The 15625-nt window shown below is 32.1% G+C and overlaps 1 protein-coding gene across 2 annotated transcripts; it reads right to left on the bottom strand.

Moving 5' to 3' along the window:
• Positions 1 to 4173: 4173 nt before the first annotated feature.
• LOC118073535 (101 kDa malaria antigen-like) lies at positions 4174 to 10050 on the bottom strand. 2 transcript variants are annotated; one of them, XM_035094097.1, is made up of 5 exons: positions 9818 to 10050; positions 9484 to 9674; positions 5632 to 5842; positions 5224 to 5556; positions 4174 to 4948 (listed from the first exon to the last, which is right to left on the bottom strand). In XM_035094097.1, the coding sequence occupies exons 1-5, from the start codon at positions 9825 to 9827 to the stop codon at positions 4539 to 4541; spliced, it is 1155 nt and encodes a 384-aa protein (XP_034949988.1). In that variant the 5' UTR covers positions 9828 to 10050; the 3' UTR covers positions 4174 to 4538. The 2 variants fall into 2 exon arrangements, with proteins under 2 accessions (XP_034949988.1, XP_034949989.1); XM_035094098.1 differs by having other exon boundaries at positions 5632 to 5839.
• Between the last annotated feature and the right edge of the window lie 5575 nt (positions 10051 to 15625).

The raw sequence follows: 15625 nt of genomic DNA, 5'->3' as shown, positions 1-15625 counted from the left end.
AGAGACTGGGAGAACTAAAAGCTCAGAATCACAAACGGCGCCACCAACGCCCAGGGTACAAGAGTGAACGTCATTTACAATAAAAATAGCACAGGCGTTTCCACTTGTGTGAAAAAAACATAGGCCTAACATAAAGATCCCTACCGGCACCCTACTGTCTTCAATTGACAGATTCTGATATATGCTCACTAGGGATGTATTTTTGAAGTATTTATTGACGTTTAAGTAAAGGAAGCCTAAGTCTGTTTTTTATTTTCGTAGTATAAGATAAATTAATATCTGAATTCTGGAATAGTATGCAGTTGACACCTGTTGCTTGATAAACACGTGGTGCTTTGCATTCACTAAAATGAAAATATTGATTTACATAATTTGCTTTACATCAAAGAATACTTAGTAATTTATTTATTACAAAAGTCAAATATCATTGATTTAAATAAATATTATTAATTGATATCAATTTATTATTGTTGGAAATTAAAAACTTTTTATTTTTCAGTCACTAATTGGCAATATTATTAAAAAATAAAATACGTAAATATTATAAAAGACTTTCGCTTCCTATCACTTCCTTGATCTAGGCTGTACAAAAATGTGCGCGAAGCATAAATAATGATAATAATGAAACTACAAAAAGTCCTAAAATCATTGGATACCAAATATTTAAATCTCAGAATCAACAATATTTGAACTGAAATATTTTTTTCAGTTTTTTTTTTTTTTTTAATTTAGTATGTTTTATGACACAATCAACATAACAACAAACAACTTAGCGAGACTGTTAAGATTTTATACAAGTATGAAATTTCGATTATATTAAAAATATTTAAGGCTGGGCTGAAGTCAGAAAGTTTCCCGGAGTTGACTTTACGCCCTCGCGTTGTGCGGCAAAAGGCCGAAGCTTGACATCAACTGAAATTGAGTAGGTAACAGGGAAATCGTTCGAAAAATGATAATTTTCAGGGATGCACTACAAAAAGGGAGCCTTAGGGCACCAAGAAATTTACAAATTTTTGAATAATCTGTTTCGAGCAAGACAGAGCACAGAATATATCTATCTATCTCCGTCTTATTTTTCAGAGAAGACTGCGAGTTCGAACAGTTGACGAGCAAGCACATCCCCCACCCTCTGTTACCAAGCCTGAAGCTTATGATATCTAAACGTAAACAAAGCAAATGAAAATATGTTGGCTCTGTAGTCAGAAGATTCGACATTTATTTTACCGAACGGTGTTCGATTCCAATTGCGGAAAATTTTTTTTTTTTAATTCAAATTGCATGTAATTGCAATTTTATCATGCCGAAAATGAGTTTTAAATTTCAATTTTTATGTAAAATTATTTTTCAATCAATCGATGACAAATGAGACAATATTTGAACAGGGTCATTAACCTTTTTTTGTACAAATACATTGATAATAGCCTTTTTTAACAACTTATTAACAATAAAAAATAGTTTAAACAATCCGCGGCAAGTTCCGACACTTCACCGGCAAGCTCTACCCCTACTCTCTGTGCCCAAGCCTGCAGCTTATAATTTTCAAGCATCTTCACTATTATTGAAACCATAATAGCTCAGTGGTTAGAGCACCAATCTTTTATTTTGCTGGGCAGGGTTCGATCCCAGTCATAGGCAATTGTTTTTTCTTTTTTTTGCTTAAGTGACTTTAAATACTCATAAATTAATTCATATATTTGATTAAATTATTCTTCCAATTAATTACGGAAAACAACTTGTTTTTCTGAAAATAAGCTGAGGGTGAGGAACGAGTTACTATGAATTCTCTTTTTTCGAAAGTGTTGTCTTTAAAAGACAATAGGAATTGATTTTGAACTTATATAAACAACCAATTATTGTATTTATATAAAATTTTAATGAAAAAAAAAGGAAAAAAAAAATTGGCTATGACTGGGATCGAACCCTAATCGGTAAAATGAAAGCTTGGTGGTCTACTCACAGAGCTAACACATCATCTCTGACATTATGTTTATGTTTATGAATTGTATAATGCAGGCTTGAGTACGAAGGGTAGGGATAGAGTTTGCCGGCAAAGTGCCGGAAATCCCCGTGGATTATTTCAACTACTTCTAAATATTTCTAAATTGCTTAAAAAAAAGCTACGTTCATATAGCTATAGTAAAAAAAGTGTTTATAACCCTGTTCATATGTTTTCCGACTCGGCGTCGATAAATTACATAAATAATTGAGAAAAAAAAATCAAATCGTTGTAAACAATTACTTTTGGCATGTTAATATTATAATTACATGCAAATCTAACAAATAAAAGAGAAAAAAAAACTTTATCATGACTGGAATCGAACCCTGCCTAGCAAAATAAAAGACCGATGCTGTAACCATTGAGCTGTTATGGTTTCAATACGCTTAAAAATTATAAGCTGCAGGCTTGGGCACAGAGAGTGGGGGTAGAACTTGCCGGGAAAGTGCCGAAACTCGCCACAGATTGTTTAAACTACTTTTCAATGTTAATAATAATATGATTAACTTGTTAATAACATAACATTGTTAATACATGTAAAGATGTATAAGTTGTTAAACACAGGCTATTATCAATGTATTTATACAAAAAGAAAGTTTATGGCTCTGTTCAAATATTTTTCGACTTAGCGTCAATAAATTCAATGAATAAAGAGAAAAAAAAATCAAATTGTTATAAAAGATTAATTATAGCATGTCAATATTATAATTACATGCTAATCTAACGAATAAAGTAGAAAAAAAAAATTGGTTATGACTGGGATCGAACCCTGCCCGGCAAAATAGAACTCTGACGCCCTAACCACATGGCCAGCATAATCTCGATATTGAGTTAATGTATATTTGTTTTTACACTACATGCTTGGATACGCCGACTTGGAATTGAGCTTCCTTATTAACATTTATACCTAATAAAAATGATAATAATGGATGAGTATATGTATTTGAAGTTATTTGCAGGTATTATATTAATTAATGTTAAATGAGTATCATCATTTTTATTTATCCTAACTGCAATAGTCATCAAAGTGTAGGGCATTGTAAAGTGATACACTATGTTTACATCACATACATATATTACCCGTACACACACATACAGAATTTACTCGCCAAAATGCAGGGCACCATCAGTTCTGGATACGGATTGAGCATTTTTTCAATATGGATGACTGAGGTCATCTGCGAGCATAATGCTGTCACCTATCAGAATTTTTTCAAACTAATTTTCCGGAGAATATCATCTGGAATACAAGATTTCTAATTATTTCTAAATTATTCAATTTTACACTATGAATTGATTTTTTTAACATTCAGACAGGTGGCAAGGACTGACGCAAACACGAATTTTGGGCGAAAAACGTATAAAAATGAAATAATTAGTGATTTTTCATCTGAATGATGTGGCCGCCATCTTGAAATTTAAGCGCGGCAAGTCAATTCATAATTTTTTCATTATTCTTTCTAATTTTTTTAATAAAAATATTCACTATATACAAAAAATTGTTGTTTACGTCAGTCCGGCATTAATTCCTCTGTAATTTGGTACCTAATTTTATAGAAATAATTGTAAATTGGCGAAGAAATTAGAAATTCCCCGATCCCATGTATTTGGATAGGGGGAATCAGTCGCCTTTCTGACTTCAGCCCAGCCTTAAGGCTCGGCTATACCAAAGAAAAAAAAAGTTCCGAAGTTGACTTTGCGCCCTCCCTTTGTGCGGTGGAGGACGAAAGCTTGATGTCAACTGAAACTGAGTAGGTAATAGGGAAATCGTTTGAAAAATGATAATTTTCAGGGATGCCTGACTATCATGCCACAAAAACCAACTTTATCACCTGAAGAAATTGACAGTCTTCAAAAATTCTACTTTTACTGATGAATGAAAATATTTTTTCGTCATACTTGCGCGGAAAGTTCATTTTTCCGTTGGAGAGGGGTTGAATTTTCCACGCAGAAAATTCAACCCCAAGGAGGACATTTAGACTAGCTTAAACCACGTGCAAAATTACACCTCGAGCCGAAGGCGAGGATGGTAAACACGTGGTTTAAGCCAGTCTACAGTTTACTTTTCCTCCCTAGGTGTGAAATGTACTATTACAATGATCAAAAGTAATTTTTCTAATCTTATTCAACCAGCTCAAATAGCAAGTTTTACTGATTAAATTATTTTTATTAATTAGTTTTTAGCCATTACTGGTTTATTAATAAACTTAAATTTATTTATACAATCAGTAATATATAAAGATGCATTCAATATTAGCTGCATTTCTGTACAAAAATTACAAAAAGGGGATACTCAGATGCCTCTCTACGCCTAGAATAAGTTACCTTTTTTATATAAAAGATAGTATGCACCAATAGGACCTAATGGCTATCATCGCCTCAGCGAAATGACGTCACTTAAGTCACACATACGCACGACTTCATCTATGCGAGGCAATAATAGCCCATTTAAGTCCCTTGATGCATAATCTACTACTAACTACTCTAAACTTAAATTTCTCCGTTAACCGCCACATCCTTTTTGTCTTCCACTTCTTCCTCTTCAAAAATATTGCTTGCTGTATCTTCTGGCTTCATCAACATAATTACCATATTCTATTTTTATCTCTTCAGTTACTTCTATATTTCTTTCATCTATATCAACATCTTCTGCCTCCATTTCCTGATTTTCTTCTGTTTTTATAATTACATTGTCATTATATTCTGATTCTTTTCCTTTATCTTCTTCTTCTCTATTTTTTTCAGTTACTTCAGCATTATCTTCTTTTTCTTTTTCCTTCTCTACTTTGCTTTGTTCATCTACTCCATCTGACTTTTTTTTCATTACTTTTATCTTTTTTTTTTGATCAGCAATTAATGATGCTATGACAGATCGGACACGAGCTATTATTTGATCTTTTTTCACTTGTGGCATTTTTTTGTGCCTCATCGTTAAATAGTATTCTAATGTATCTAAAATAAAATTAAAAAAATCAATGTAAGATTTAGATGTTATTTCATTTGTTCAAAAAATATTCTGTCAGAGTTATCTGCACTGCCATGCTAAGGTAATTAACAGTCTTTTTCATTTACTGCTTTTTTAATATTTTGATTTTTAACTATAGATAGAATGATAAAGAATATTAATGTTACCAATTCAATTAAAAATCTTTTACCTAAGCACAGCAGTACTATTTCAGATACGTTTAATTCTAAATTTTTCAGATTTTTCGGATATAGTTACTCACCCCTTATCGCATTTATTCTCGAGCCCGAAAGCCCTTGAACTTCTAAATTTACGTTTTCCAATTCCTTTCTTTTCTTGTTCTTGTTAGAAGGTCTACCGGATACGGTACTATTCAAAAGTTCTTCTTCGGAAAATAACGCTCGAGCTAAATCTCGAATAACAACACCAGGTGAAGTATTACTCATTATTATATCAAATACGTCAGACTTAATCCATATGTCATAACCCACATGGGTTGTCCCTTCAGTTACATTCGGCAATCCAATCGGTGACAGATCCTGACGTGATGTTGATGGAGTGTTAAAGTCATTTGACATTTGTTTGTGATATAATCCTGATTAAAAACAGAATCAATGTATACAAATTTTTTTCTTAAATATACATAACAATTAAAATATTGCAAACTTACTTAAAATCGATGCAACATCATCAGCTATTTTATTTTGAATATTTTGTTCCAAGATTATTTTATTTATTGAATGTTGAAGAGTTTCATTCTTGCTTTTTTCAAATTGTAATTGTTGTTCTAACACTCTTACTCTATTTCTCATTTCTTTTAGATCACGTTGCATTTTACTATGTTCTTTCGACGATACATCATTGTTGGAGCTTGTTTTCTGCTAACATTAAAAAGAAATGATTATTAATTATAATTGATTACTTATGCTTAAAATATTCGTTATTTAAAGCAACTAATGCAATTAGCAAATTTAAAGAAAAATTCATGCATGAAAAAAAAATATATCAACGTAGAGAAACATAAATTTTCAATATTGACATCAGATGAATTGAATTTCAGTTCTAAAGGTTAATATATAAGATTTGCAATAAAGACACGTTTTACAGAAGCAAGAACATATTTAGATTAACGTCAGAATTGATTTTTTTTTCCTATGACTAAAAGTTATCACTTTTTTCTTCTTCGTGTTTAAGTACTAAAATTTAACATAAGAAGAAAATTGATAAAAAATAAATTTTTTAATTGTTTTTTAAAAGTGTTGAAACCTTTCTTCAATAAATGCTCGATTCAGTGTTATGGTATAAGAGTGAACCATAAAGCCATCTATCAAGTGTACCATGTATTGTTAGTGGCGTCATTTTTTATCTAAGTTCTTTTTTCCCGTTGAATCCTATACATTTCCAATTGTAATCGAATTGGAATTCCTTATAGAAACACATTTTCAATTGAATCCAATACCTTTCAATTGGGCAGATTTTTCTTTTCTACTTGACCTTATTGAATCCAATCAAATCTCATAAAATTTTAATGGGGTTTAATGTTTCTATTCGTCGACCAGCAGGATCTTTTACGAGTTGGTGGAAGAAGCCGCAATTCACTGGGTGAACACAACTCGACACTAGGTCATTTTTTTTTTTAGCAAATGAAAAATTACGCGTTGGAAGAACTCAAATGTCTTGCATAGATGCCTTTAACTTATATCTCCCTCTTCATTTTCATTCGCCTTGCCCGATCACACTTTACGTAACGCCCTCGTCACACATTCACCAGCTTACTTCCCAAGTCAAGCGTAAATTGGCCTTATATGGTTTATGTAAGACCAGGGTCTGTTAGGTTTTTCCACCAGTACTTCAGATTTAAATGTACATCTTTCGATTGATAATATTCAGTTCGAGAAGATCTGTTCATATACATCTTTTGCCGAAGAATAATTGAATCACGACTGAACAAATATGATTATTAATTTTTTTATTGTTTCTTTCACAAATGTTGTTATTTCCGTTGTTACTTTTTGTGTTTAATCAATTAAATTTATATTCTCTTATTATATTGTTGTTTGTCTTATTATTATTTCAGTGCTGTTGCCATTCATCTTCTTGTTATTGTTTTCTTCTTTATGAAATAAATTGATAAATTTTTTTTTTTTTCGATGTAAGAAATTTTTTATTTGGCTCAGCTTTTTTAAAAGTTGATTTAGCTTAAGCTGTAAAAAATACATTTCTAATATTCTGTAAATGTAAGGTAGTAAATAAGAATATCCATAATTTTGTATGTGATAAAATGAGTGGATTACCAATAATTGACGCTACGACCTGAAGATGTAGTATTTCAACCTTTTCCTGAATGTGACTTCGACCTCTTTCTTATCATCTTGATCGACATCTTTTTTATCATTATTAGTATCATTTTTATTTTTATTAATAGTAGTATTATATCCTTCTGCGTAGTAATATTCGTCTCTAGTCTGTCCAATATTTTCTTTTCCTATCTTATTTTTACTACCTTCGATTTTATGATTTGTTACAGTCTTATTCAGTTCTTATAATGCTATCAAGTCCTCATTTCGCGAAAGAATATGTTTCTGAAAAAAATCCCACTATTATAATTTACTGAAGTTACCGCTGAGTACTAAGATCTGAGTAATAAAGATACCATATTAGGATAGTTGATATTAAAAATATTCACCTTTTTTATAAATGGCGACGCATCGCTATCGTCACTTATGGAGGTCAACGAAAAATTTTTATTGGCGGCATTGGGGATAGTGATATTAGAAACTTGAAGAAATAATGTTACTTTTTTCTACTTTATGAGTAATTTTTCTTTTTTTTGGAATCTAAAAAAGAAAAAGTAATACCATATTCTGAAATTTTCGAGAATTAAAAAAAATGTAAAATTCAGCAAAATAAACTTCCTATAGCAAATTTAATTTGCAGAGATATGACATGGAGACCATTTCTGGAATCACTATTTTGTAAAAAGGCAAGAAAAAATTTATCTTTATAGAAATGTTTCTCATACAATTCTCTTGATAACATCTTATAATAATACAGTTAAACATGTTTCGTTGTAAATAAAATAGCAAAGAACTAAAATTTTGTACGAACAGATGTCTTTAACTCCTATGTTACTCTTGTAGTTACAAATAACATTTGACTTTAGCTAAATATCTTGTAGGTGTTAATTAATGAATAACTACAATTCATTATTATGTGCTCACCAACAATTATTATAAACAATTGAAAACAGGTTCTATGCAATATATTTGAGTTCTTCCAAGAGAAAATTTTTTATTACTGAAATAAGTAACAAACCGTGTAAAATGGATAAACTTTTTTTTTGTTTATAACGATTGAATTTGTTATAGATAATGAAAAACGGGATCTATGCAATATGTTTGAGTTCTTCCAACGGGAAATTTTCTCTTTTACTGAAATGAAGTTACTAACTGTGTAGAATCAATGAAACCGTACTCCTTTCATTAATAACAATTATAAATCGTTGCGAAGGAGCAGAAATCGAATCTCACGATAAGATTCGAATTGTTTACTTACGTATATAATTACTTTCCTGTTTATACGCAGGTATTCGAAATTGGCTTATTCAAACTATGAACTCGCTCTTTAGCAACTTTCCCGATCAAATTATTATTATGTAACGCAATTGTGCACATTACGCGTACGAAGTCGCGGAAATCTGCTAGTTTCTTATTTAATCAACTGATGCAGAAATCTATTGACACACACGCATCGTTGATTTTTAATTTAATGAAATAATTGTATCAGCAGAATTTTTACGGTTTCGGGTTATAACCACGGGGTAGATTAGGTCCTCGCCTGCTTCAGGTGAAACCTCAAAGCCAAGTCTCTGTCTGTCCGTTCTGCACGGCCTTATATAATGGATTCTCACGAAAACAGTCGTCAGGACGTTGAAAGGTGCTAACCAATAAGTTTCTCTTAGAATCTTAAAACATTCGTTCTCATTGCATCTTATAAATTTAATTGCGAAACTAAAAGATATTATTTGCAAATGATTTACTACTGATCCTTGTAATTTCTTTCATTTATTCCCATAAACACTCATAAAATAAGTTGGAAATCATTATACGCTTATGAATTCTTATTCATTCTCATTGAATGATTATAAGACGTTCCGATACGTACATATAGATTTCGTTGTATAGATTTTTATACGAAGCGATCAGAATATTTTCAATAATTTCTTATGAATTCCCATAAAAACGATACAAAAATCTCTTGAAGATTCTTATAAAGTTGTAAGAATAAATCGGAAAATTTCATGAGAAATATCACTTGTTTCATAAGAATTTATAAGAAAATTTTTTTTAGACACTTATAAAAGGTGTAATATTTCTCATGCAATTTTTCGATTTATTCTTAAAAAGTTTTTCTTAAAAAATTACATCGGAATGTTCAACTAGGGTTATCTCTCATTATTTCAGGTTTGATTTTCAGTATAATAACGGAAAATATTTTTTATCAATGAATATACATATAATACCTTTTCCGGATTTGAATTGCCTTTGGGCTTCTTTAACTTCAAACCAGCAAATGTATCAGAGGAATAGAGTGATGGTATAGTGCGTTTTCTTTTATTTAAATCTGCTTCTCTTTCTGCTCGACCAAGTTTCCTTTTATCCATATTTCCACTCTCTAATTTTGCCTGGTGTTCATTAATTTTATTTTCATCGTCTGAAATACATATATTCAAAATAATTAACGATAAAAAGTACATGGAAAAATACCCTATCAGATTTGATTTTTTGCGCAGAATATTATAAAAAAAATTAAAATTGTAGAAGAGTGATGTATTGTAATAAATACGAAATAGTTACCTGAAATCATTATTGTTTCTCCATTAAATCGTCTTCCTTGTTACATGTATAGCACAATATCACCAATACTATTAATATTATTATCTTGTACTTTATAATAGAGATCGTTTGCTTGACATTGTATTAGATACATTTTTAAATAAATTTGGTATATTTCAACGAACTTAGAACTAGAATATCCACTACATGATAAAATATTATCCATGTATTATTGTACAGCTAACGCCATTTTGTAGTTTATGCCGTCAGCACGCTGCCCGTAGCACGTGCTCACAACGGGCGTCTTCTCATGAAAACGTATGCACGGAAACTCGATTTCTATGGACGCGCAGATTTTAAATTATAGAATTTAACATCGGAGGAGATAAATTCGTATATAATAAGCAGAGAAGAGAGACCAGTAAAGAAGTCCAGTCTTTATGGGAGGTAAAAAATGCAGTCAGCATTTACGAACGTGAGAACAATCAGACTCAGATTGAGTGACCGTTTTTATAGCCACTCATTTGTAGAGAATTGAATTTTCTATTGAATAAAATATACTTTTTTTGCCATTTTTTTTTTAATTGTTTATAACAAAAAAAATGCAAAATAAAAATATCAGTGCTCTGCAGTGGTCTGGGGGCGACCCGAAAGGTCCACACGACCAACTTCCCAGTGGAAAAAATAAAAAAACAATTTGAATAGAACCCGTTTCCATTTTTTATAACAAATGGAATTTTTATAAACGAAATGAGTCTGTTTTTATTCATTTGATATGGTTAGTTACTTTATTTCAGTAAAAGAAAAAATTGTGCGTTAGAAGAATTCGAATGTACCTCATAGATCCTTTTTTTCATTATTTACAACGAATTTCATTGTTACACACGAAAAAAGCATGTTTTCATTTATGTCATACGGTTGGTAACATTTTTTTAATAAACGAAAAAATTATGCGTTAAAAGTACTCATATATATAGCATGGATCCCTATTTTTATTGTTTATAACAATTTAAAACTTATTATTTAAATATTACTATGACCAATCATCACTTGTTAGTAACAATGTTCAATTGTTATGAACACAATTCCATATTATTGACAATTATTATTGACTATTATAGCGTCTTTAATGCTGTTTTCTCAATCCTGACACGAGTTTAAAATTCTTTCATTGCTGATATTGTTTTTTAAATTTCTTTTTTTCGATGAAATATTGTCATCATATATCCATACAAGTATTCCAATCATTTAATATTTATATTTCTGCAATGATCTTAAAATTTTGTCTAAAAAATGGTATAATTGATAAATTGCAAAATTCAAGTAATTTCCTTTTTTTCCAGTTTTTTGATTCTGCCAAAAAAATGGCTCTACCGATTTTCCTGAAAACTTTTTCAGTTCTAAGTTACGTAATTACGCGTCGAATGCAAGTGGTCCCACATCGATATCATTTTTTGTTCTCGAGATAATCGAAGCGAAAAATAATTCCGAACGTACGTACGCACATATGCACATACGCACATACGTACATACACACACACAGACGTCCACTGGAAAACGGTCGTATTGGATTCGCGGGACCTTAAAACGTGGAGATATGTCAAAATTAGCGATTCGCAAAATCGGACCCATTACTATAACTTCCCACTGGGAAGTTAATAATTAATGAGAACAACGGGAATTCAATCTTCTGCTAATGAGTGGCTATACCAATTATGATAAAATTCGTATAAAACCATTTTTTCAATATAAAAGAGGCATAAACAATTAAATATAGGACCCGCACTTATGCTATTGGAACTTTTTTCTAAGTTCTCAATCCCCCGAATGTGAGGAAAATCGGACTCAGATTGAGTGACCGTTTCTATAGCCACTCATTTGTAGAGAATTGGATTCTCTATTAAATAAGATATACTTTTGTGCAATTTTTTTTTTCTCAATTGTTTATAACAAAAAAAAATGCAAAATAAAATTAATTAATGAGACAAAAGAGAATCCAATGCTCTGCTAATGAGTGGCTATACCAATTATGATAAAACTCTGATAAAATTATTTTTTTTAAACGATGGTATATCACAATCAATATCATCAACAGTGAAATCATGAAGAAGTTCGATTTATTTGCTTTCCGAATGAAAAGAGATATTGTTGATATCATCGTTTCCCCTCGGGATCTGCTGATCAATTTTATTGTGATTTAGCTGCACGCTATGATCATCATCGTCCTGGCAATTGGAGGTTTTTGAAGGAGACATTAACCCTGACACAATGCTACATTGCAAATTCTGTCGAAATTGCATAGCTGAAGGATTCGGGTTATTGTCACCACGACGTCGAATGTACGCGAATAGATTTTCAATGCAGTCTTGATTTAAACAAGAAGTAAGCAAAAAAGGTACATCTTCTGCGATTAAATCACCTGCCAAGCCGAGAATACTGTAAATGGACAGTTGCGAACCGAAAACACAAGGGGGTAACTGTCGGGTCTTATCAGGATACTCCCATGACTTGATCCATATTGATTGTGATATACCATCGTTTAAAAAAAATGATTTTATAAGAGTTTTATCATAATTGGTATAGCCACTCATTAGCAGAGGATTGGATTCTCTTTTGTCTCATTGATTAATTTTATTTTGCATTTTTTTCTGTTATGAACAATTAAGAAAAAAAAAAATGCAAAAAAGTATATCTTATTCAATAGAGAATTCAATTCTCTACAAATGAGTGGCTATAGAAACGGTCACTCGATCTGAGTCCGATTCTCTTTATATTTGAGGGACAAGAGCTCGTGTTAGGAATTTAACTGCATTGAGATATTCACAATAAGAGTAAAAGAGAACAGAAATCTTGTCTTTCCTCTCTCTTAGATTGAGAGGCGTGGCTAAAATAATTCGGAGCAGTGCCATCACCTGTTGGGTTCACAGAAGCTTTTATGTTGTGACCTGAAATTACCGACATGTTGACCGAAACTCCGTCCGAATTTTTAACACAGCATTGGACTTCTATGCTGGTCTCTCTTCTCTGATAATAAGTAATACGAAGTCTGAAACGAAAAATGATGTACTTTTCTTCAATTAGTTCAGATCTGATTATTGTCTTTACAAAAATGCTTAACTTTTTTTAGATCTGTTTTTTTTTCGCTCGGAGTTGGTAAAAATTTTCGGATTTAATCAGATCTGATCAGGTCTGAATTTTGTGAATCTGCTTACATCTGAATTGATATTTCATAGCCGATATAGCCGTAAGTCTAACGATAGTACTGGACGTAAGACTTCAAGCATCAGTCGGACGTAAGTGTTTCAAATACAGTCTGCATGAAATTTTACCCACTAGACTTTCAGCAGAACAAAGGCAGTTTCTGATGTTATGATCCCTCACTTTATGATACAAAAGCGGTGTTTATTTTGATTTTACAGGCATCTTCTAGTGCCGCGTTGTGGCCATCACGCACACTAAAAAAGAGGCTATTTCTAGAAAAGATACTTACCGACAAATTTAAGGGCTAAAGTAAGTTTCCTGTATTTTTGACCTGATACCACATTTCAAGACGTCGATACAAGTAATAGAACTTTACAATTGGAGTCAATTTATTTTTCAACCCCTTTCTTTTTATTTTCTCTGAATAATGGAAATAATTGGATGTTGATGTTCGACTATTTATTCTCTTCGTCTTGATGTTGAAGTATGTGGTGTTGCATTTCAATCTAAATAATATTATTCGTTATTTAATATTGGATATACGTTTAAAGGAAGATAATTTTTAACAGAGATTTAGTATAGATTTGTCGAAGGAAAAATTGTAACTGATCTGACTAGTGAAGAATGATGATCATATTGTTATATACCATACCTATATACTTATAATTTTAAAGAAACATTAGTTTTATAGTTCTAGAAAGTTAAGATTTCTCTACAAGGAAAACCTATTTTTTATATGCATTCCAAGTCCTTCACCGAAAACCCTTTCTTATATCATCCCTGATTTCTAAAATATGAACCTTGGACTCATCCCGATTTCTCCAACTTTCCCTTACATAAAAACACTTCCTTTAACCCTACAAGCTAGATTTCAACCCCTCTCCTGGACCTTCGGGTCAGCCCTCTAAATAAAGCTCCTTCCTTCAATATCCAGAGACTTACTTAGAATCTATCATCTGAACTACTCAGATCTTGCTCAGAATTGCTCATACAACAAATATTCTGTAATATCGTGCTCCTATTTACTTGACAATAAACGAATAGAAATTAATAAAATATCGTCAAGTCATTGGGAATACAACAGTCATAAAGTTAGAAATTTTTTAGTAAAAATTAGAAAGTTTAATAATTTTATTGTTAATATTGGTAAATCATTATAAAGGTGTAGTGCTGCATCTTCAGTTTCTGGTGGTTTGTTCGATGATTGTCATTGGTGTCGTCTCATCTGTTTCCTCTGGAATCTCGACTGTTGTAATGGGATGGTTGTACGTAATTTTGCTTGTTCCTTGTCGTAAATTACAATGTCACTAGTTGAACCTCTGTAATCTCTTCGTAAATCTGAATCAAAACTGCAGTTGACAAAATTTTTTATGATTGGTGGCATCATTTCTCCGGTTTGACGATTTTTAGTAAAGCAACAAAGTCTTGTTAGCCAGTAGTAACATCCACAGTAGCGACGTGTGTTGATGAGAATGATTAAGACAATAATAGCGACGAGTCCGGCTAGTATTGATGTGTACCAATGCGAATGTGTCACAATGAAGGGTTTCTTGAGTTGATTTGATAGAACTTCATTCAAGTCTTCAAGTTTCTTATTAGCAAACTTGAAATCATTTAAATTAACGCTGGTGAGTTGAACTGGTCTTAATTTTGGATTCTGTAGATTGACAAGTTCAGGTGTCGATATACAGCAATCGTGTTCAACGATACAGATTAGGGGAACATAGTATGTTGCGTTTTGTTTGTCGTAGTCCAATGGTTCCAATTGAAATAGATTTGTGTAAAATCGCGGGAAAAGTTTGATGGAGTATTCCTCTGGCTCTCTCCTCCAGGATCTACTTTAAACCGCTTCAGAGAAGTTTTCGTCGTAACGAAAGCTTTTTGTTATAGATACGGAATAGCCGGGTATTTCGGGGTCTCGGATCTTGAAGAACTCAATAGAGTGAGGAATGTAATTTTTATAATTCTGCTTAGTATATATACATATATAGGTAGTTTTTCACTTACCTTATCCCTCGATTTTGGTGTGGTAAAGTAATTTATGCGAGAGGAATATGTAACGAGAGAACATATATGTGTAGCAAGAGAATAGTATGACGAGCGAATAATATGAATTTTGGGGCAACGACGATGAGCTGTACCACGCACGCAGAATGCGGGTGTGAGAGATATCCGTCGGCACGCTGATGATATTCGTCGGAGGTCTCCAGTATCTCTTGGAGGTTCTGAAGTCAATTCCTGTAAATCTGCATGCAATAGGCAGGAGGATTTTAACCCTAGGGAATTGTCTTCCACGAGTAATACTATTATAGAAACTTTATTCAAAGATATCAGCGTACAACTCGCAGGATTCACCAATCCGCGACCTGAAGCGGACATGTTACTACACGCGTTACAATAATTGATCGTACTGGTCCAATTGTAATTAATAATACTGATTACAGCAATTACTAGAATACTAGCCGGGTACGAGGTGGCGTTAACAAACAAAACAATTGCCAGAAGGGCCAATAAGTATCATTTACAATTACAGTAATTAACGGGGGCTCGCCCCATGCCCTTTTTATAGGTACAGTGTAGTTATTCCGAGCTCACCCTGATGATACTTTGACGGAGAATGCCGGAAAA

Source organism: Chelonus insularis, unplaced genomic scaffold (genome assembly GCF_013357705.1).
Source record: "Chelonus insularis isolate UGA/USDA-ARS -01 unplaced genomic scaffold, ASM1335770v1 scaffold_303_pilon, whole genome shotgun sequence".
Classification (NCBI taxonomy): domain Eukaryota; kingdom Metazoa; phylum Arthropoda; class Insecta; order Hymenoptera; family Braconidae; genus Chelonus; species Chelonus insularis.
This window is presented reverse-complemented; position numbering and strand designations above follow the sequence as displayed.